The sequence below is a fragment of the Harmonia axyridis genome, chromosome 4 (genome assembly GCF_914767665.1).
Source record: "Harmonia axyridis chromosome 4, icHarAxyr1.1, whole genome shotgun sequence".
Lineage (NCBI taxonomy): Eukaryota > Metazoa > Arthropoda > Insecta > Coleoptera > Coccinellidae > Harmonia > Harmonia axyridis.
The window spans coordinates 24,652,149-24,674,562 of NC_059504.1; the positions used below are offsets into that span (position 1 = coordinate 24,652,149).

Consider the following 22,414-nt stretch of genomic DNA (forward strand, 5'->3'; position numbering starts at 1 on the left):
AAGAAGCTGAATTCACAGAAACTGCTGCTGAATTCATATTTTTAGTTTCAACTCGCTTCGTTCAGCAGTTTTCAAAATTTATCACTTTGACAATCTACAATCCATACGCTTTCATCACCAAGAAAACATCTTCTATTATATTCCTACATAGCATTGACATTGAAGCCACGATGATATGAATGATATTTTTTGGATAATTATTTAGTAGTTTAAGAAAAAGTGTGTCTATAGTGCAAATAACGCTTTAAGTATCTAGAACGTAAAGGACTACCAAACTCAGACAATAATTCGAGTTGCCGTTGCGTTCGTCATCCAAACTATTGTCTTATAAATGTCCTTACTGCTCTCGATACTTAATATATTGATGGTTTGAAATATTTTTTCAAACAAAAGTCATTTTAGAATATAATAACATTAATGAAAATAATAATGACTTCATATTCACAGCTAAATTTCTCAAAAAATAGTCCCTCAAACAAAATAAAGATTATGCGTGAAAATAGTATAATTCTGATTCAGGTGCCTTAATCATTGCAATCTGTGTAAGTTCAATATTGAAAATGTCAGGAGGCCCAGTTTGCAGAATACGAGACACAACACCTTCTTCATTCCTCAATACACAGGTTATCTTCATTAACTCTTCGCTCGGATGAGGCACCTCCCACCATTCACTGAAACTATAAAAGGCAACAAGACCGGAACAGACTTAAGTACATTGAATACGCGATCAGTTAAGTGCGACACGTACTCAAGTGTGTTTTTACCCAACTCAAATATGCTGTGGAAAGCATTTCTTCTGAGTGCCCTACTTGCACTTGGGGCCCAAGCTAGAGATGGTCTTTTTGGGTAAGTTCGCCAGAAGAAATGTAGGGAATTTCATGTAAAAATCAAATGAATATTTAACATTCTATAACGCCTGAAAAACTGTCAACATTTCATGATTGAACTTGAACTCTGAAATTGTGTCCTTTGAAATTAAAATATCACATATTTTGATGAGTTATTTTGAAAGAAATATAAACAGTCTAATGAACAATTATTCTAGTATTGAATATTCATTTTTAATAATTTCAAAACTGTATTAACGAAAGTGGTAATTTAACATTGATTTTTCACTTATGATTACAATAATTATTACAACAAAGCCTAATCCAAAAAAATTTTCTTTTGAAATTTTTAGTGAGAAGATGCATTCGAAACATAATTTTTCATTTAAATAACTGATTTTGTAGTTTATCAGCTGATATCACTAAGAAATTTACCATTTACCACTCATCATAATTTTGTTATAATTGAACTCTAAGAATAGTGATTCATAATTTGATGATTTGAAGTTGAACTGAAGAGGAAATAGTTTATTTTATATGGATAATGAATACTCGGAAGGGAGCCTTAAGAAAATGAACTTATATAATACTCATATGATAACAATTACAGAATAGAACCAAGAAACATAAATTAGTACTGCCAAGCTTAAAACCGCAATAAAACAGAAAAAAAAAACAGCTCTAGCTACACAAGATTTTAACGAATTGAATACGTTTGAATTTGAACTTGTCAGGGTTTTACATTATTGTTCTACTCATTGAAAGAAATGCATCAGCGAAATGATTTATACAAATATTAATTTTACACTGAATGAGAGACCTCATAATAGTTCAGTATTTAAGTGCAGTTTACATTAATCTTTTGAATATGTAACAAATTAATAAGGAAACACTAAGAGACATAATAAAATTCATTTTTGTTTCATATTCAAAACCGTCTTTTGTCATTATGAGTTAATCGTGGAAATGTGATGTCTTCTCGTCTGACTTTCAACATTTATGTTCATAATTTCAAAGGTGGTGCTCATGATTATTCAATCTTTTAATTTTGATTATTCGATGTCCTTCTATGAATTTATATTACATGTTGAATAATCTGTGATGATTCATTGCATATAATTCTTACTTTATATATTCAAACAGCCGAAACAAGAAATTCTTTGGTACGGCATTGAAAGACTTAAAATGCGATTCAAAGTTTCAAAATATTCATTCCACAAACATTGGAATTACAAATTTGTATTTACAAAATGTTTATATTTGATATTTTTTTTATAATTATATATATTTTGATAAGTCATTTCATCTGAAGATTAATAACAATTCAGATGAAATTGGAAAGCGAAAGTGGTTCAGCGAAATCAATAAACCCCTCAGCTTACAAGTTTCTAAGGAAAAATAATAATAGTAATTCTTATGTGGGGGAAAAGAAACAGCTACAAAGCCTTCGTAAAATACAATAAATTTATCTAACGGGAAAAAATGATAAGCTTCTGAAATATCTCCCAGTGGATTTGTAGATTTGGGATAAAAAAGTCATTGCACTTTTAACAAAATGGCGAATGCGCAAACATTTTGCTGAGTTCTTACAATTTCTTGAGAAACTACAAATACGACAAGAAAATTAATATCTATATTGAATCTACTCCTCATTATGGCTCTCAACTGAACACTTTGTTACAATCGAAAGATATTAAGTTGAATAATTGAATGGAGAAAGAAAATGAAGAGAAAAATAGAGAAAATAGATAATAGAGAAGTTAAAGGATTAACTTAGCTTGGTTATTTTCTTAAAAGATGTAGAATTTGGTCGGAAGGTAGAAGAAGGAATGATTCCATTATATTTTCTCAAGAAAGTTACTGATATCACGAGCAAAAATCTGTAAGAAATGATTATTATTTCTTTGGTAATAGCTGCATAATGATTTCCTGAATTCACTTGCATATTGATGTAACGAATTGAACAGTTCCTCTACACGGAAGAGTCTTATTTACCGTTTCATGACTCCTAACGATAAACTTATCTGAACCTTAGATGTAATAAATAAAACATTCGAAAGCATCTTCAAGTGAAAGGATTATAAAAAAAAATTGACATCTCAATGTCATTCGAGATAAATCTGCAAGATAAATAACTGTCATCTCTTAGTTGCAATCGAAGGAAGATGCGATTTGAAATAAAACAATTCTTAAGGTCATCTTATATCTTTCGATTATACTGAATGATGTTTTTTTCCGACGTCATCAATATACTCATTTGTGAGAGCTATTTGATAAAACGAATTGTACATCTTCCTGTTCATACTAATTGGTCGGTTAACACTTGAGCTCCATGTTTGTGGACAAGGTCAGTGATTTTATAACAATATTATTCTTGTACATCGAACGAATGCTAATCTTTCACTATCATTTTTATGGTGCTCATGAATATTATGATTTAGAATCTTCTAGTTGATTCAAATTGAACACATGAAAACATATGATATTTACCGCTATAAACAAGTGATGTGTTCTTTCTAGAAACGAAGATACTGTCCGACTTTTCAAACTGGTTATGAACTTGACCCTATAATGTTTTTACGATAAGCCATGGACGTATCAACAAATTGAGAGAGGCCTTATAAAAATTCTTCTACACTTCCGCTGTTGTCTACCATTTCGTTACAATATGATATATGTAATTTTTGAATTTTGAGTATAGAATGGTTTCAACCAATAAGATTCGACTCGCTGATGACGAATCTGTCCTCAAATCCGATATTGTCTAGCCTTCCGAAATTTTGACAATAATTTATTAGATATATTTAAACACAAAACAGTAGGGTTACTTTCCTGTCTTGTTCCGCGTGTAGAATAAGAAAAGTGTTTCAATTTGATCTCGTGAAATTGTCAAATATCATGTCAGAGAACATTATTCTGCAATTTTGTTCAATTTTATTCAATGTACTTGGTGTTTGGCTGTTTCACTTATGCTATTTGTTTTGATGAAATTTTATTAACAAGCGTCACTGGAAAAATTACCAAAGCAACAAATAATCGAACAAAATTTGCCAACAAATATATCTCCTCTTGCTATTTTACCTAAATGTCATGATATTTCATTCTTATAAAATGAAGTTATTTTTCATTGTTGAATAAACGAGGTATTTTTATTTAAGAGTCTAGATGTTTCGCCCAAAATTATTGCTTTTAGTCAATGTAACTTATGATAATTATTTTGACAAAATCACTCACTGGATCGGTTCGCGTTTTGTTAATAAATCTAATTAGATACAGAAAGTGAGGAACAAATTTTTATACCAATAAAATATTTTGGCTGCAGCAACGGTTCATTTTATAATGGATAGTCTCACTCTCATAGCGCCAATTCAGCACGATGTCAGTATTTTTCAAATTTTGATTCAGGAATGGTTTCTGACTATAAAATTTGACTGATTGATGCATAATTCATAATTGAATTCAATTACTTTCGACCAACTGTCCGATATATCATATACGATATCACACGAACGGAGAACCTGAAAACTAAATTATCAGAGTAGGTTCGAATCTCGAAGACGCTTTTATTGGCGAAAATCAGAGTAGGAGTTCCGAAAATATGAATTTTCGAAATTCGTTACCTCATGATCACTTATTCAACTCTGATGAAATTGTGCAGTAATTATAATGTGTAAAATGATATTTTCAAGATTGAATTTCTTGTTGATATGGCCATCAGAACCAGAAAAAAGATGAGTACTTTACATAGGAAAATATCGATTGAACTTCTAAGGAACAAAGTTTTCATTGAAAAAAGTGTATCCAATAAAATGAGCTATTGTAGTTTTACTTATGAAAAATGATAATACTGAAAAATAAAAAACCTCTTCCTTTTGAATTATATAGGTACCTAACTAACTAATATGATTAGTTTGTGGAAGAATAAACTTGTTAATGAGTTATTCAAATGATAAATATCATGGTACTCATTAGCATACCTGCTTGATTTTAGTAATTATTTGTGATGAGTCAGTTTTCGAGAAATACAATGAAAACAAAATTAGCATTGTTGATATTCTGGAGTCTTTCTACATCAGCTGAATATGTGTAAAACAACTTCGTGAATGAGAAATGTATGACGTAGCAATTAGAATATGGTCGATTCCATCGAAGTTATTAGTTATTATACTTAATAGAATTTTTGAGGTTCCACACATAGAATTTATTTTTAATAATAATGTACAAACTTATTACACGCTTCAAGAAATAGAACGATAAGGAGACGGAAGGCATGCTATTGTTTTCACATTATTTACCGTTTAATTTCCAAATAATGGAAAATGCATTTGGTTGGAAAATTCGACACATTGTTCATAATTTATGTTTTCTATATAAGGCGACTGGATATCTCTAGAATAGTTCTCAAGAAAAGTGATCGATCTGATTATTATTTTCATTTATTTTGTCACTGTTTCATTTCTCTTCTTGTTTGTAACTTGAATTGTTTGGAAATAAAGATTATTTATTATTATTATTATTGAGTAAATATCAAATAGATTTAAATGATTGAGATGAAGAATATGATAATGTTCTTGTTTATGTGATTTTTATGGAGCGTTCTTAGTATTTTGATCATAATATTATTCACTTAATTTTAATGTTAACTATTGACCATAATTTTGATATTACATGCCAAAGAGAAGTATAATCGATTTCACGAAAAAGGCGAAACACTTCATTCCTTAGTCATAGAAATTAAATCAACTGAAAAATTTGAATATACAGTTATAAAGCTGCGTTTCCGATACGATACCTTTTAAATAAACGAAACGTTTCAGTAAAATGTGAAGAAAAATTACTTCACCACACTACCAAATGTCAATTCGAGTCATTGGGAAAGGAACTAGTGCACTAGTGCGGAAAAGTGACACTTTTCAAATAGAAAACAATGCGGAGGAGTAGTTATTTAGAACCTGTTGTAGAAAAATAAAAAATCACATGCCTATGAGTTCGAAAGAATTGGTTTTGAACAAAATTCTTCATTAGTTAGTCCAACCTATACTAGTTCAAAAAGGCTGAAAATGTGTAAACTACAGACATGTGTCGAAATTATAAGCGAATTGGGTTGTGCCCGGAAGCAACGACATTACGTCACTATTTTCCTAGAATTTTAAATTATTTATTCTTGAATATTGAGGCACCTTTATGGAGTTTTGATAATTTTACATACTGCAATGATTGTAAAGTTAGTTCGAATTAAATTCAGATGGTCTCATAATTTTTAACATTTCAGTTTTCAAGATGATACACTCTTCTCACCCTGGAGTGACTTAGCTACGGCAGAAAGCAGAAATCAGCCAAGAGATATTGAAACAATGACTGAAAGGGACAGAGAACCATTATCACCTGACTATAAGGATCCTAGTGAGCGCAAAAACGAGGAACCAGTTTTAGGATCTAAACCCAAACAACCCTCCTTCGACGAGTCCTTGATACCTGGTGGAGTTATAGACATTCCAGCTGGAGGATTTCCTCCAATCTTTGGAGATCCTTTCCGCATACCAAACGAGAGGCCTGTTGGGGGCATTTTTGATTTCGACAGCGATGAGTTGGGCATTCCAGGATTGAACGGTCAAAACCCTGGAGGACTCTTTGGCAGTTTCTTCTCTTCTTTGGGAGAACTTCGACCTTGGTGGAAAGGGTGAGTTTGAATTATGGCCAAACTTTGCAGGAAATATCATCATTTATACATCACTTCTTGAAATTATGCACAAGACATAAAGGTTAAATGAGTCTCTTTGATGAAGTCAATTTAGGAATATAAAATGCTGACATCATTGTACCAAAACATTGACAATTTGAAAAATCTTTTTGATATACTTTTTTGTTTATGAGTACGATTTCAAATTGAAAAAAAAATCGAAAACCAATCAAAAGAAAAATAAAGTATCCAAAACTGTACAAATTGAGTAAACGCTTGATATTGAATAATTGAATTAATATAAAGACGTACGTACGTTTCGGCACTTTTGTATTTTTCAATACATTTTTTCCCCATCAGTGTCTTTTAGTTCGAAAAAATTACTACAAACTTCAAACTTGTATATTTATTCCACGAACCTGCATTTTGGGAACCGTATACTAAATGAAAAAACTATATAACATATAGACACTAATGAGAAAAAAATTATATTAAAAAATAAAAGAATCTGAAACGATCGTCTGTCTTCATGTTAATTTAGATATTTAATTTATTAACCCTTCACTCAATTTTGGATAATTTATTTTTCTATTCTATATATCAAATAATGAATGTTTTTATCAATTAATGGAGGTTTTGGCACACAATTCTGTTATAAATATTTCTTTGATATTTGATCATATTGTGATTTTTTCAATAATTTTTTTCTGATATTTTTAATTCACAAAACATTTTTGAACTAGCAGAAAAATTTGGCAAGAATCTTTAAATGTTATTTAGCTTCTTAATTCAGAATTGTATATCAATCGAGTTTGTAGTATTGAAATTATAAAAAAATCAAAATTTCGAACGGCTATAATTACGGCCCTCCTATATATGTCTGATTTTGCCAATTGAAAACTCAACTGTATTCGACATCTGAAACTGCCCTGAAAATTCCAAGATTTTAGATTTCTCCGTTCGAGAGTTATCTTGTTGAAAGTTGGGCAGCTCCAAAGAAAACTAACAACGAAATGATAGACGAATGTGTTTGGGGAACGATCAATCAAAAATATTTTGTCTCCGATTTTGAAATTTTTTCCTCTCAAAATGCATTGTAGACTATTTGAACACATTTTGTTTGGTGTGTATGAGTATGAGTCAAGTTATCTGGATTCGTGCCTTTCTGCAAATCCTTGAACAGCCTTAAATTTTACTCATCCGATTTTGAAGAAATTTGGTATAGATTTACGTTTTATTCTTGTTGTATGATATTCCGGTTGAAATAAAATTTCGTACTGATTGGTATTTTTTTCAAAAATTTCTACATAATCCATTTTTATCATATATTAGGTAATTCTTTCAGTTTTACAATCAAATCAATAATTAAATTTAAAAAATTGATATAATCGATACATTGTTTGTCAACATCTGAAGGAGTATAAATAATACGTTAGTATTAAGATATAATCATCTGCTCAAAAACTCCTTTCCTCATAATATCATCGAAAGAAACATTTCAGAGGAAGACAAATTTCGAAATCACAACCTCAAAATGTCAGATAAGATCATCGGAATTCTTTTAAATTCATTTGTAATAATTGTTCGATCAGTTGTGTCCGGAAATGTATGCTATTCCATTACTATTTGTTCGAACCAACTACGCTTCGAAATTTCACCTTCTAGATCTTTCGGTTGGACTGCAATGTTAACGATTGTTATTGCAAGTGGGATATACTTTATTGGATTTAATGAGTCACACAATTTTCTTGTTAGGCTGATATCAGCTAATTTATCAGCTATTGTTTTTGCGCCATATCTAAGCTCATTGAAAGTTTTGAACACTGATTATGTTGTGAATTTTTATCATAGATTTACTACTGTAACCTTGGTAAGGTGGAAATACTTATGTCATTTGTTCCGATCAAATTAAAACATAAATTTTCATTAACGAAACTTAGTAGAGGATGTGATATAATGTTTGAAGTAATTCATCATTACTTGGATGATCAATGAGATTATACTGAGATTAATTATTTGAACATTCTTTGAATTGACAATTTCTTATATCATTCGAATTTTTAAATTGAAGATTTTTGTTTTCCGGAAATAGTTTTTTATCAAACCCGTATTATAATCTTTATTCAAAGAGTTAAAGTGTGCGGAATGTCAACAAAATCTTGCTTATGCACGAAATTTCAATCTGGTGGCATTCACCGTTTAGCAGTTATGCGGAGAAGTTTTTTAATTTTATCAACTTTGGAAGGATATAGATACCTAACTCTTTCAATATACATTTTGGGCCATAATTTTATTATCAAACTATACTTATTTTTCAATGAACTATCATCCCCAGAAAGCTCGGTACACATTTTTGACTCACCCTGTATACATATTTCTTTATTTGATTTTCAAATTGAGGTGGATAGACCAAAGTTAACAATCTATTTGTTTGTTTTTGATTATTAATCTGTCTATTATATCAGAAGAGAATACATTGTTTTTGTTCTCTAAAGTTCAAATCTGGATTTTGATTTTTGCAATAATATTTCATGTTAAAATTCCTATTTGAAAAGTGAAAATATATACGAATTACTATAGGTAGTAATTAGTATATATGTATTCAAATCTTTTGATGATCCACCTTGTATTTAGAATAATTATTCCAAACCATAGAAAAATTAAGGAGACTAAAGAAAAACAAATGAGAATGTACGGATGTGAAAAGAGATCTCTTGAGAGATTCATGGCCAGTCGTTATCTTTGGATGTAAAATTCTTGTTATAAAAATATGCACAAACCGTGGAAGTCCAATTAGGAAGAAGAAGAGAGTACATCTTTCTTTTTTTTTGTGAAAATCAGATTTAAAAAAAATTTACGGAAATATTTCGATTATGCCTACGTGTACCCCATTCCCTGAAAGCTATGTAAGAAAGAAAATTGTTCGAATAATCGCATCATACTGTCTTTATTCAACTATTGGGATTTCATCTATGTTCCTCGTAATGGATCTTTGCAATATCAAGACGTATCGTTGCCAATCATTGCCAAGGAAGCAATTGACGCACAAATGACGAGCGCTCAAAACCTCCTGACTTTTTCCTCCTTTTTTATTAGAATTAGATCTTTGATTGTTCCTTAGTAATTTCAGAATATGTTTGCATATTATTTTTTGGGAACATTTCCCAATAATTGAAATGTCTCTTGAATTGAGAAATACTTATCATTATGATTATTGACCCATTTCTATTACCTTAGGATATCTATTTATGATCTCTCAACAGAAACTTTAATTTTACTTCAAATAATACCGTACCTTCATCAGACTGCATTTTCAGTTTTTAAGTTCCTTATTGCTCTCTGACTAATGGAAAAAATAATGAAATGGGCTCGATTAAATGGGTAGATGGTTTGCCCCTGTTCAATGGTTCTTTTCATTCACTGACAACCGCAAGCCTATCCTACCTAATACGGATACAATTATGAATGAATTTCCGTTATCGACAATTACATATTGTTGTTTTCATTAGATTCGTCTGTAGTAAAGACCATTACTCATTTCTTGGGATAACTTCATGGAAAGTTCGAATATATACAAATAATACTAATTATCTTTTTTTGTTTTGGGCGGTTTTAGTGACCAAGAAACCACAAAATCTACAAACATATACGGAAATGACACCAGAAGAATCATATTCTCCTATAATGACATATTCCCATTTTCGAAGCATACCTAAGCGAGAACAGGATGTTCAACTAAATTTTTGAAAAATATTTTGTTGAGTATAAAGATTTCTGGTCACATCTTAGTATTTCTTAGTAGGTAGGTAATCAATAATTCTAGTTGTAGGAAGAAAAAATTATTTCGACAGAAAACAGCAAAGTTTGTTATTTTTGTTCTTAGTTTCTCAGTTGCCAAATTGGATATCATTGAAAGAATCAAACTCATTAGAAATATCAATACAAACTCTCTGTACCTCGCTTATAATTCGAAAATGGAATATATGTCATAAGGAAAAAATTATTCTTCTCATGTCTTCTAGACGACTATGTATGTTTGTCCTTTTGCTGGTAAAAATCTCTATACCTAGTCTCTATAAACAAACTAATATGCATCAATTCACGAAATTATTTTATGTAGGTACCTATCAATTTATATTATGTTAATCAAAAATTCAATATATTCCGAATGTGTAGATATCCCAAAAGTGATCTTTATATTTATATATATTTGTATCTGCATATCTTCATCTTTAAGCTATTACGATCAAATTTTGTTTAATGTGGAAATTAATCAGCCTGACTTTAATTGAATTGGTTATGAATATATTGTAAGGTATAACTTGACATTTCAAGGAAATGTTTTCATTTTAATTGGCAGAGGAACAAGCGTGAAGAAGATTTTGAATGCAATTTTACATTTACATTTTGCCTATGCAACTTAACTATTCATTATGTAGGTAGTCTTGTGATTAAATAATTTATGTTCTTTCAAACTATCAAAAAAAGATTCGAAGTTATATAAAAAGTGTGACATAATTTAAAATCTCTCAGATGTGAGATATCATATACCATACTACTTTATTACGACCATAACTAACCATCATTTATATTGTATGAGAAGTATAAAAGATTTTTATATTTATTGCTAAGGGATACAACTTATCGATTAAGACATCTAGCTCTGACTGCTTCAGTTGCTATAAACATTTCTTGAAAGCATACCTAAAAATGTTTGGGTAATCGAATTTTCTACCTTTGATACCTATTATATCAAGATATAAAAAAAAAAAAATTCAAGTAAAAATTTAATTCATTTTTTTTTATCGAATCTGTTTGAGTTCTTCTCTGCCTACGAAATACATACCTATTTTATAGGTTTGGTGAGAACTTATGACCCAAATATATTTTTTGACAAAAAATGCAACCATAAGTTGAGTCATTATAGTTAGAGCACACAAAAAAGAAGAGTCTCAACCTCAAGCCATTACATGGTCATCCGAAATGGATTCACGGTCAATGAACGTACTGTACGGGCATAATAGAACCCAAACAGGTCGTAAACCAGGTTAATAATTAATATCAAATCATATTTTCTCGAATGAGAGTAGAAAGTAGGTGGTTTTACTCATCATTATCACCATTCAAACTTGGGCTACTTTCAGTTTGTTGACTTGTCGCGAAAGAGTTAACCTATTCATGGTCTGATATGAATCGTTACGATTCACGCAAATTCTACACCGTTTCTATGCAATTAGAGACGTGCATATAACGGATTATGGATCAACTAATTTGTAGGAGTCAGTTTTTATGTATGATTATGATTCGCAGAGTTCCAGTTGAAAGGATTTATTTTCAAAACGGAACTTTTTTAATTGGGTTTGCACCGACACCACATATGAGTTTCGCGAAGACGATGGACATTTGTTATCATCCGTATTATCATGTAGTACCCATTTGTTCAACTTTCTGTTCTTCTCTATCTGATGATCTTATAGGAAGAAAGTTTACTAGACTTTGCTCCCACAACTCCTAAGCTGGAACTGGAATTTCCGTGCTATTCGATAAACTACAGCTTCATCTCTAAATACACTATATATTTTTTACCGCTTCTGCTATTTTGTCCTCAAATTTTGGAATTGATGAGTTTTATACAGAGGTAATAATGTCTGACTTTTTCGATATTGTGCGGGAATTTTCTATGGTTCTGACATGGGCATTAACAATGGATTTTGTTAAAAGCCTGATATTGATACTCCTTAATGTATACTCGTACAAGCAAGATTCAATATAGTCCGATCTCTTTTTCCTGAAATATTAGATATTTGTTTTTTGATTTACTGTTTGAATTTTCTATGATCCTAATAATTACAAAATTCTGAATAAATCTTCAAATGGATATTCTTTAGGCACCTAGATATACACCAAATCTATACCCGATTACCTATATCTGCATTCCCTGAAGTATTTCTTTTCCGCTACTCTTCTTGAATTTTCTTTGGTTTTGATGATAAGCTTGAAATAAAGCTCGAAGCTGGAAATTGTTATTTTATATCAACACCCAGAAACTCAACTCAACGGATTTATTGTCACGGAAATATTGGATATTAATTTTTCGATATTCTTCTTGGATTTTCTGGTTAGGGTTGAAATGACGATTCTAACCTCATTCATTCAAATCAGTGGACAAGTGTTCTGTGGAGAAGTTGAAGTTGATTTTTTATGAATTCAAGTAGCGCTTAGCTTGTACCATATAGTTCCCAGATTCGAAGTATGTAAACAAATGTTAGAGACAAAACCTGTAGTTCAATTTTCGAGTTTCTTGAGGTTATTATCCCCCGATTCACAAAAATGGTTTCTTCCAACTCCCAAATTTCATTAGCGAGTTTGTATGAATCGATAAAATTAAAAGTTTCTGACACTTTTTGGTCAAGGAATTTCGAAAAATCAGCTGAAAATTCTCATTTGGATTGACTTTCATTCAATTTTTAACTATACAAAAACATAATTTAAAGTAATGGAGCTGCTGGAAATGACCACCTCCCAGCTCTAAACACATCTTTTCACATATTTTTGTGATGGCATTGAAGGCATAATTCAATGTATGGGGTGAATTGTTAATTTCTTCAACCTCTTCATACATTCAGTTCGACTAAATCAAGTATAGGTACTTGAAAAATACTTTTTTCAAATAAGGCCACAAAAAAAACACAAAGTGTGAGGTCGCAAGACTGTGCAGGAAATTCTTGCTAAGTGTTCAAACTGATAAGCCGGTCCTGAAAAACATTCCTCAAAAAGGATGAAGTTTCTATAGCCGTGTGTGCTCTTACACCATCTTGTTGGAATTGGAAGAAGCTTTCAGTCAATTCCTCAAAATTCAATTCACCAACAAATGGTACAAGAATATTATCCCTATAGCGGTCTGCTGTTAAGGTTCCGTTGAAGAAAATTGAGCCAATAATTCGCTTCGTACTATAACTTTATGAGAATGAAAGGGTTTTTCAATGAAAACATTTTTTTGTTTTTCAAATCTCCACAGTTTCATGTTTTGTGAGTTGACATATCCAGAAATGTGAAACCAGGCTTCGCCAGAAAAAAGAAAAAACGTTCGTGAGGTTATTACTGAATTCACTCAGGAACCACTGACAAAAAGCCATCCTACGAGAATAATCAACCTCTTGACCTTTTGGTAACATATATGGTATGAAAATAAATTGATGTCTTGTTTCAATATATTGTGACATGTGCCAAGACAACTAACAAGAAAACAGTAGTGACTTGGGATAAAACTCTGACAGAACGACAGAAGTTCTGGGAGTTTCTTTCATTACTTCTTCGAATCAAGTCTGGTGTTTTTTTCTGTTTGTCTACCTATTCCACTTTTTTTTTCCACGATGCCAGTTTCACGAAAAACACTATCGCACCGTGAAACAATGCTTTGGAAACATTTATAATCAATGCTGGAACATCTGAGAACTCAATCCTAAATTCCGTTTATTCGACATAGATATCTTTCATCTATAGAATAATTCCATTCGCCTTCAATCTTCTGTCCATTTCTGAAGTAAGATTCGTTCATGAATGTTTTTGTACGTCGGAAAAACTCATTTTTATTATTATTTACTGATAGTTTTCTCACAGATTCGAAAATTCAAATTCTAAATAGGACAGTTTCAAGTGAAATGGAAAATTTGCAGATAATGATATACGTGCGAAGCGCTACATGTAATCACAGAAAATCCACTCTAATTTCGCCTAAGCACTTTTGACCACGAATTTAAATTAATGCTCTTTACATCTAAATTCAAATTAACATTATTATTGGATCAGTAGTTTTAATATTAACGGTTCATTTTCACGATTTCCGATTTTGATGAAACTACCTCAGAAAAGTCCTTCCGTTGGAGAGTTCTAGTGTACATCTTTGTCTCAAAATTCGAAAACTACTGACATTTCGCCTTATTTTGTAACTTCAAATCGAAAAAAGATGGTATGGATCGAAAAGAAATGTACCGGAATCGTTTCGAATTAGTTTCTGTAAGTCAAGTAGAATTATTATGGATATAAATAATAATAATAATAAATAATAAATTTATTCTTTCGAAAACTACAAATAAACTTAAAAAATACTGTGGAGTTATTCAATGATAACTGTCTACAGATATTTAAAATCAAAATTAAATTCACTTAAAAACTAAACCAAAATGAACAATTTCACCATCTATTCCTCTTCAATTTCCATTCAAATAATCATTTTTTTCTGTCATCATCGGTATTTTCTCTGTCTCACTATCGGGTGTGGATCGTCTTCATCGGTGGTAGGTACATGTTTGGGAATTTATAAAGAATCCTATTTCAGTCAGTGATTTCTGCATTCGGGTGATTCTCGTCTAGATTTGACCAGTTAAATCTCAACTAGAATTGATCATTCTATGGAACATGTATCGATCCTCTGTTATAAGCCATGTTTTCATTTCTTTTTTGAATCTGTTCACACTTCTCAGTTCCCTGATTTTTTGCGGTACAATTGGGTAAATTCTTGAAGCTATATAGGTACAACAACGTTGGCCAATCCCTTTTTCCGCTTTTTTCTTTCATAATTATTTTGTTTTTCTCTAGTATTATGCTCGTGCTCTTTCAATCTGATGGATATCAATTACGAATTACATTTGACAATAGAAAAAGAATTGGATACAGAATACCAAATTTGGACACGATAGAAATGAAAACATTTTTATTCGAAATAAGCTTGTTAATATTGATTTATTTTGGCATTCATTATCAAAAAGTCAAGATGCGAGTATATTCATGAGATCCTCATAGAATGAAATATGTAGTAGGTACCTATTGTATTATGTACCTATGTCAATGTACGTATCATAAGCAACGAATCATTTCATCTTACGATTTCTCATACACCTTAATATGTCAACCTTTCTCCCATCTATGTCGGAATTTCAATTTGGCATGAGTGCTGATGCACGGTCACGAAACAAACATAAAATTCGATGGTGTATTAATATTTGGACTGCACCTATTATCCTTTTATGTTGGCTTTTGTTGAATGTTCGAAAAAATTATTGCTGCTATATGAAGCCATGATTCCATTCTATTCTAACCCATAATGAATCTTTGGAATATTTAGAGAAAAGAAAACATATAATACGCTTGACGTTTTTAAAGCACTTGTTATACGTAGCATATATGAGATCATATAGGTATGGAAACTGTAGCGTATGCTGAATAATATTATATGAATTTATCAAAAACTAGTTAGCATTGACTTAGATAGTTGATATGCCGATATGCCTAAATCGGATGTATGAAATTTCAAAAATATATAACTTTCAAACAACAGGTGACAATACTGGAAAACACTGCAAATTTTACATTATGGTTTATCATTTTCTCTGTCAAGGCAGAATATATTGGCCCGTTAAAAAAAAACAATGAAAATGACTTCATAACGAATATCTAGTGGCGAGGTTCGAACCTGGGTTAAACCGTTCCGAAATCTGGATAGAAATTTCAAAATTGCATAACTCCAGAACTATAAGGGCCAGGTCTATGTCGTAAAAAATTTTATATCTGGAATCATTCTAGCCAAAAATTCTTCCAATTTCATAATTAGGTGTCTTATCAAGTTTGCAAGCAATGAATTTTCCGATGAAGCGGAGTATTGTGAAGCTACAAATGTGTAATACGATACAACAACCGATTTGCATTTATATAAAGAGGACTAAGAGTTTTCGACAGAAGCACGGATTTTTTAAAATTCAATTTAAAGTTTGAGTTTCAAGTTTGATCCCACACATTCTCAACCGTAAACTGTGAGAATTTCATGGTGGGTTTAAATATTTTCAAAGTTCTATTTTTGAAAATAATACCTAATCCATAATGAAAGAAAGCACTAACGTAAATTCTGGAGATTTTGAGTTTGTCAGATGAATGAACGAGCAAACTAAAGCATCTAACTTCACGTCAATGCTTTTCTCATTCGATATTCTCCTGAATTTTTATAATTTTGATGACGCGGTCAGCACACAATAAACGAATTTCGAATAAAATTGCAAATAGTTATTTTATATTTGTTAGCAAATTGTGCTACGCAAAACATTAGGTTTTTTTCGAATTTCTGATTTAATTTTCCATGATTCTGATGATGCTATCGATACGGAGACCGAAGTTTGAAATTGTTTTTCTAGATATTCCTACACACAAAATCTCTGAATCTCTGAACTCCGACACTAATATTTGTTTTTTTTATATTGTTCACTAGATTTTAAATTGTCCTTCTCCCAACCTCAAATTTTTTTATAGATGAGACCTGTGATTTGGAAATTAACAGAAAAAAAATTTGAAGTGCCATTTTTATCATCTCCTAGAAGGAAATTAGCCAATAATGAACTTAACCGCGGCATTCGAAATCCAAGTTTACTCTGAAATTTTCTAATTCCTAGCTCTTACCGTTTGGGATTAGTTTGCGTCCACGACCGGCCGGACAGATTCATGAGCAATATACCTCAACGTTTGAGGCCATTCTCAGAGAAAAATTCGAAAATTATGAATGTTGTAACGAAATTATAGAGGTAGGTACCTAAGTATCTGTTTAGGTACGAGAACTCGAAAAATATATTTCATCGACGGATTCTTCTCAAGATAGATTCAGATTCACAAATGTTCACTATGTTGAAACAATAGACCTCTTGCTGAAATTCACTGATTACTATCTCATTCAGGTCATCACCATCGAATTTCATCTCAGATTTATCTCTCTTGTAAATGTTGAAATGATTTCTAGAGTGGCAATTGAAGGAAATGTGATTTTAATTTTCGACATAAACCTTTCAAAATAGGTACTGAATGCCTTAGTTGTGATGTGATATGTAAAATTTTTTTTTCATCATCTGAGATTATCTTGACTTTTTTTATCTTTTGATTATATTTACAGACCTAACGTTTGCATTGAAAGAGAGGAAAGCACCGATGACGAAACCGCAGAAGAAGGACGCGAATCCCCCAAAAATGAGACAGAAACAGAAGAAGTTCCGAATTTCTTCGCAACTTCGGTCAGTTTATCAAACTGTCATCAGACTCCCACTAAATATGAATGCGTCACGAAGTAAGTATATATATGTATATATTCATTTTTTGGTTGCATTTTTTCATGAAAACCAGCAACGGATGTAGGTTTTCACTTCACAGAAAATATCCTTTATAATTGTTTAATTATAATGAATATTTCCCTCCTGTCAAAAACTCTATGTAGATGGAATGCAATTATCGAAAATTACAGCGATAATTATCATATGTAAATAAAATAAAATTCAAAAACATTGTTCCATTGGGATTAAATACAATTTGAATTGAGTGAGAAACAAAATTAATAACTACGTTATTGAATGTTTTTCAGCAAAACGATCGGATCAACTTTAGTTTGTAATTGACCACCTTTTGGCATGAAAATGTTACTTATGACGTCATTCATTTTTACAGAGGGACGTACGTCATTATTTTGTTTTCAAACGATTATTCCATTTTTTTGTATTGATTTATCAGACTCAACTAATTGATGGTCAAAAGTTTAGTAACTTTTTTTTTTGAGATAATAAAATATTTCTGTGAGAGTTGAAAATAAACTTTCATGAAAGATGATTCTTATTCAACCCGAAAAACGAATGAAATTGAATGCAAATATTTAAATTGTGCTCCGTTAAACATTTAGCAGTGATCGATACTACAGTGACTTTATACACCATAAAGTCACTACAAGCGATACGAATGTAAAGGTCCCCTCAGGATGTTTGGTATCAACAAGATCATAAGATGGGGCTCCTTCTCACTTTGGAATAAATATCCGTCAATATATTGACGCCACAATTCGTGGAAGGTGAATAGGACGTTGAGAACCTATTGAGTAGCCACCGCGTTCCACAGACATGACCCCCTCAGACTTAAAGATCAAAGGTTTATTTTATAGGCCAAATAATTTAGAAGAATTATGGCGAAGAATTCGCCCTGAAGTGGAGCAGAACATTTTTGAAGTCCTTGAGCGGAGTTTACAAACTGTTTACACTGTTTGAATAAAGATTTTATTCCATGAAAGTTTATTTTTAACTCTCACAGTAAATGCGTTATATTCTTAAAAAAAATTTCACATTATCAAAAAGGTAAGATGAGTCGGCAAAAAAGAAAAGATATGATGCCTGATGAAATGAATTATTATTATGAAGTAAATTTGTATGCCTTAAGGTGGTTATTTTTTTTTTGTTTTGCTTAAAAACATTCATTAATGTATTCATGAATTTTGTTCCTTACTTTATCCACACACTGTATATGATCGGCATTGGATAAATGGTTGTAGCACATCACTTTCAACGGAGCATGAAGGTTTCTGATGAATTGTCGCAGATTCATCATTTATTTCCATTGCAAATATATGCAGATTGTTTCGACACGCCTGATGGACGGCGTTAAAAAAATATTTAATTTTATGATATGGGAAATTACTTGACGCTTGATTGAGGAAATTAAGATTAACTGCATTTTTGTCCTAGAAATTATAGACGATAACGTAGAATATTTCAAACGGTAGCAATTTATTTGCTTTTCAAGTTCAATCGCACTCTAATTATTCATATTAACACAAACTGTATGATCTACTTCGTTATTTTATAAAATGCTAGGAAGGATATAAATTAATTTCAACAATTATGTTCAACTACAATGTTGAAAAAGTAATAGGTCAATGAAACACCAAATATCTACCTACCTATTATTCGTGCAGATTGTAGGTATATTAACTTAGTGGGTTGCTAGGTCCGTTATAATATCTAATTTTAGATTTATCTATAGGTTCCTTGTGAATTTTTGTAAATGGAGGAGAATGCTGGTAGTGTAATTGAAATTTTAACCTTAAGGAAAGAATCATATATAGATTGTGTCTGTAAAGTATTGAACAAATTCATTTTCAGCTAAACAGACCATTTTAAGAAATAATCCTGAAACACGTCGATTTTTTATTTTAATTTACCGTATTTTAAAATAATAATCTAATATACAGAGTGAATTACTTTCGAGTAATGACGTCACCGTCATTTTTTTTTAATGGAACACCCCCATTTTGTCTCAATTTTCCGATGTAAAGAAATGTTAAGATATGTTAGTTGAATTTCCTTCAGAAATTATTTCAGTTGACCTTGTTGGCTCCACAGAGAAAGCATTTGATTGCGTGGCGTTGATTTAGATATTAATTGTTTCAAGAATATATATTTTTAAATTCAGCCTATGTAAGTTGTTAGATATATACTTTATCGTACATATTCACATTTTATTTTTTTTATGCAACAGCTGTTTTGTGTTTTTTTCTGAGAAGATGGTGATTGCATCAATTTTCATTTGATGTTTAATTTTGACTAACTATTCAGTTGCATTAACAAATGAGTAGGGAAAGTTGAACTTCACCTCTATTTTTTTTCCTACGCAATTTGTACGAATAAAGATAAATTATTCATGAATATCATTATGATTTTCATCTGATGCTTGATATTCATCTGGTTAATTTTCACGAATTAATCGGTTGTTCTAACTAACGAGTAGCGAAAGCTAAACTTTGTCTCCATCTTTTTTTCCACCTAATTTGTACAAAATGAAAGCAATTAATTATTATTATTATATTTGTTATTTTTATAGAAAGTAAGTTCGAAAACTATTTTCAGGGTGAACAACCATGGCGTGGTCAAAACATTCACTGTTCGCTACAAGTGTTGCTACGGTTTTGCTAGACAGGATGGATCTTCAGGATGTACTAAACGCGTGGAGTTAAAACCAGTATTAGAAACATTGACAGACTTGAACGCCAACGAGTTTAAGAAACTAATTGAAGATAACGGAGCTGGTGAAAGGTTCAAAAACGAAAATCTCACTTTATTTGCACCCTTGGACCAATCTATGAATGAGTATAACGAGAAGATGAATCAGTTTGTAAGTTTCACTTATATATGTAAATAGTCTAGTGGACTAAGCAGACATACTTTCACGAATTCGGATTTCGTTTAGGTGACACAATTGATTCCTCGAATATGAAGTATATATTGTCATGGTAAATTTGATTAAAGTGGACCACAATGATTACAATCGGGTTTTTGGAACAAATTTACATAATATACTGGTGTCCCACAAGTCGACGTCAAGTCGGTTTCGGGTAGAAGGCTTATAGTTATAATATAAAAAAAAAACACAAATATGATTTATGTCTTTTAAAAATTATGGACATTCAGAAGAAAAACAAAATTTACACCCTGTGAGAGATTTTTTACTCCAAGTACTACTGATATTTACTTTTTCAATAAATACTTAGTCTAGTTGTAACTGACCATTGAGCTGACCATAATCAAAAAAACGTAATTGGCAACTCTAATAATTAGCCCTCACTTGAATTACAAGGGCACCTTGATAAGGAAGATCCGGGTAGAAGGCTAGAGTGGTCAGGTGACCTGGCCGAAGAACACCTGACTTAGATCCACTAGTATTTCAATGTGGAATGGTGATGAACGAGAAAGTTCATTTAAAACCAATTGGGAATTTAGCCGAGGTACACAAAGATTGAAGGAAACATCTGATTTTTTTAAGAATGGGCATATAACCGGCATATAACCCGATCTTCTGAAAAACACAAAAAATCCCATGCAGAACCTCGCTATTAAAAAACTCTACGCTGCTAGTAGTATATACCATTTCCTTTTCAATTAAGTCTATCCAACAACCTTAATGGGAAATGAAAATCAGGAAAGAAATGACATTAAGCCAGGAGCTTTCGAGCGCTCGTGCATTCATGCGGCCTTGGAGATCCGATATCTTTATACATTATACGGGCTGCACAAAAATGAATGGATATTACTGAAACACCTCATAGAAGGACTATTGGGCCTCTGATAAAAAAAGAATATAATAATAATAATAATATAATAACATCCATTTATTTCCAAAATTGTTATAAATAACAAAGAGAAAACAGGTCCATAATTCCTAATTCAAAAAAAAGAGAAAACAACAAAATTCTAAATATACTTCAATATGCAGTATTCCTTGAACTCTGTTATAGAGTAGGGTTCACAATCCATAATCATTGAAAAAAGTGTCTTTTTGAAAATTTTGAAGTCGAATATATTTCTTAGTATTCTCGGTAGATAGTTGAATAGTCTAAGGCACATGTAAAAAGTACTATGTTCAGTACTTGACAGTTTGTGAGGTGGAAAAAAATACTCGTATATTCTCCGAGTTGAATTTACATTCTTACAACTCTCGAAATATAATTTGTTCTTGTGAAAAAATAATAAGATTCTATAAATATATAGACCAGGCAAAGTAAGAATATTATTTTCTTTGAATACTCCACGGCAAGATTCCCTAAATTTCATGTGAAAAATTGTTCTTATAGCCAGTTTCTGAGTGAGGAAAACACGCTCCGCAGAAGAACTGCCCCCCCAAAAAATTATTCCATATGACACAATCGATTGAAAAATAGCGAAATATATCATCTTCAATGTGTTGAGATCCACTTGGTTTCTTAAAGCTCTTATCATATATATAATTGAATTTAATCTGGTTGTAAGCGTTTCACAATGTACTGACCAGTTCAAATGCTTATCGATATATACTCCGAGTATATGTATATGTATATGTATATGTCCCCTCTAGAAAAATCTTTTTTCCATTTTGTGTTTTATTTTTACATAAACACCAATAATTATAGTCATTAAAAAATGCTGAACCATAATAACTAACTGTAAATAAGAATTTATTGGTATAAGAATACAAAAGAATCAAATTATACTACATAACACATGAGCATTCGATGATTTCTTCTCTCAATCTATAGGACCTGATGGAAAGGCTTTCAAAGAAAACAACTTAAAATACTTTTCAT

The 22,414-nt window shown here is 31.2% G+C and overlaps 1 protein-coding gene across 1 annotated transcript in view; it reads left to right on the top strand.

Moving 5' to 3' along the window:
* The first annotated feature begins 415 nt into the window (after positions 1-415).
* Positions 416-22,414, top strand: part of LOC123677593 (periostin) — a 30,929-nt gene continuing 8,930 nt past the window's right edge. The window contains exons 1-4 of the mRNA XM_045614214.1: positions 416-846; positions 6,100-6,507; positions 17,438-17,608; positions 20,205-20,469. Of these exons, the coding sequence (XP_045470170.1) occupies positions 650-846; positions 6,100-6,507; positions 17,438-17,608; positions 20,205-20,469 (1,041 nt within the window). The 5' untranslated portion in view covers positions 416-649. The remainder of the gene's footprint in view (positions 847-6,099; positions 6,508-17,437; positions 17,609-20,204; positions 20,470-22,414) is intronic.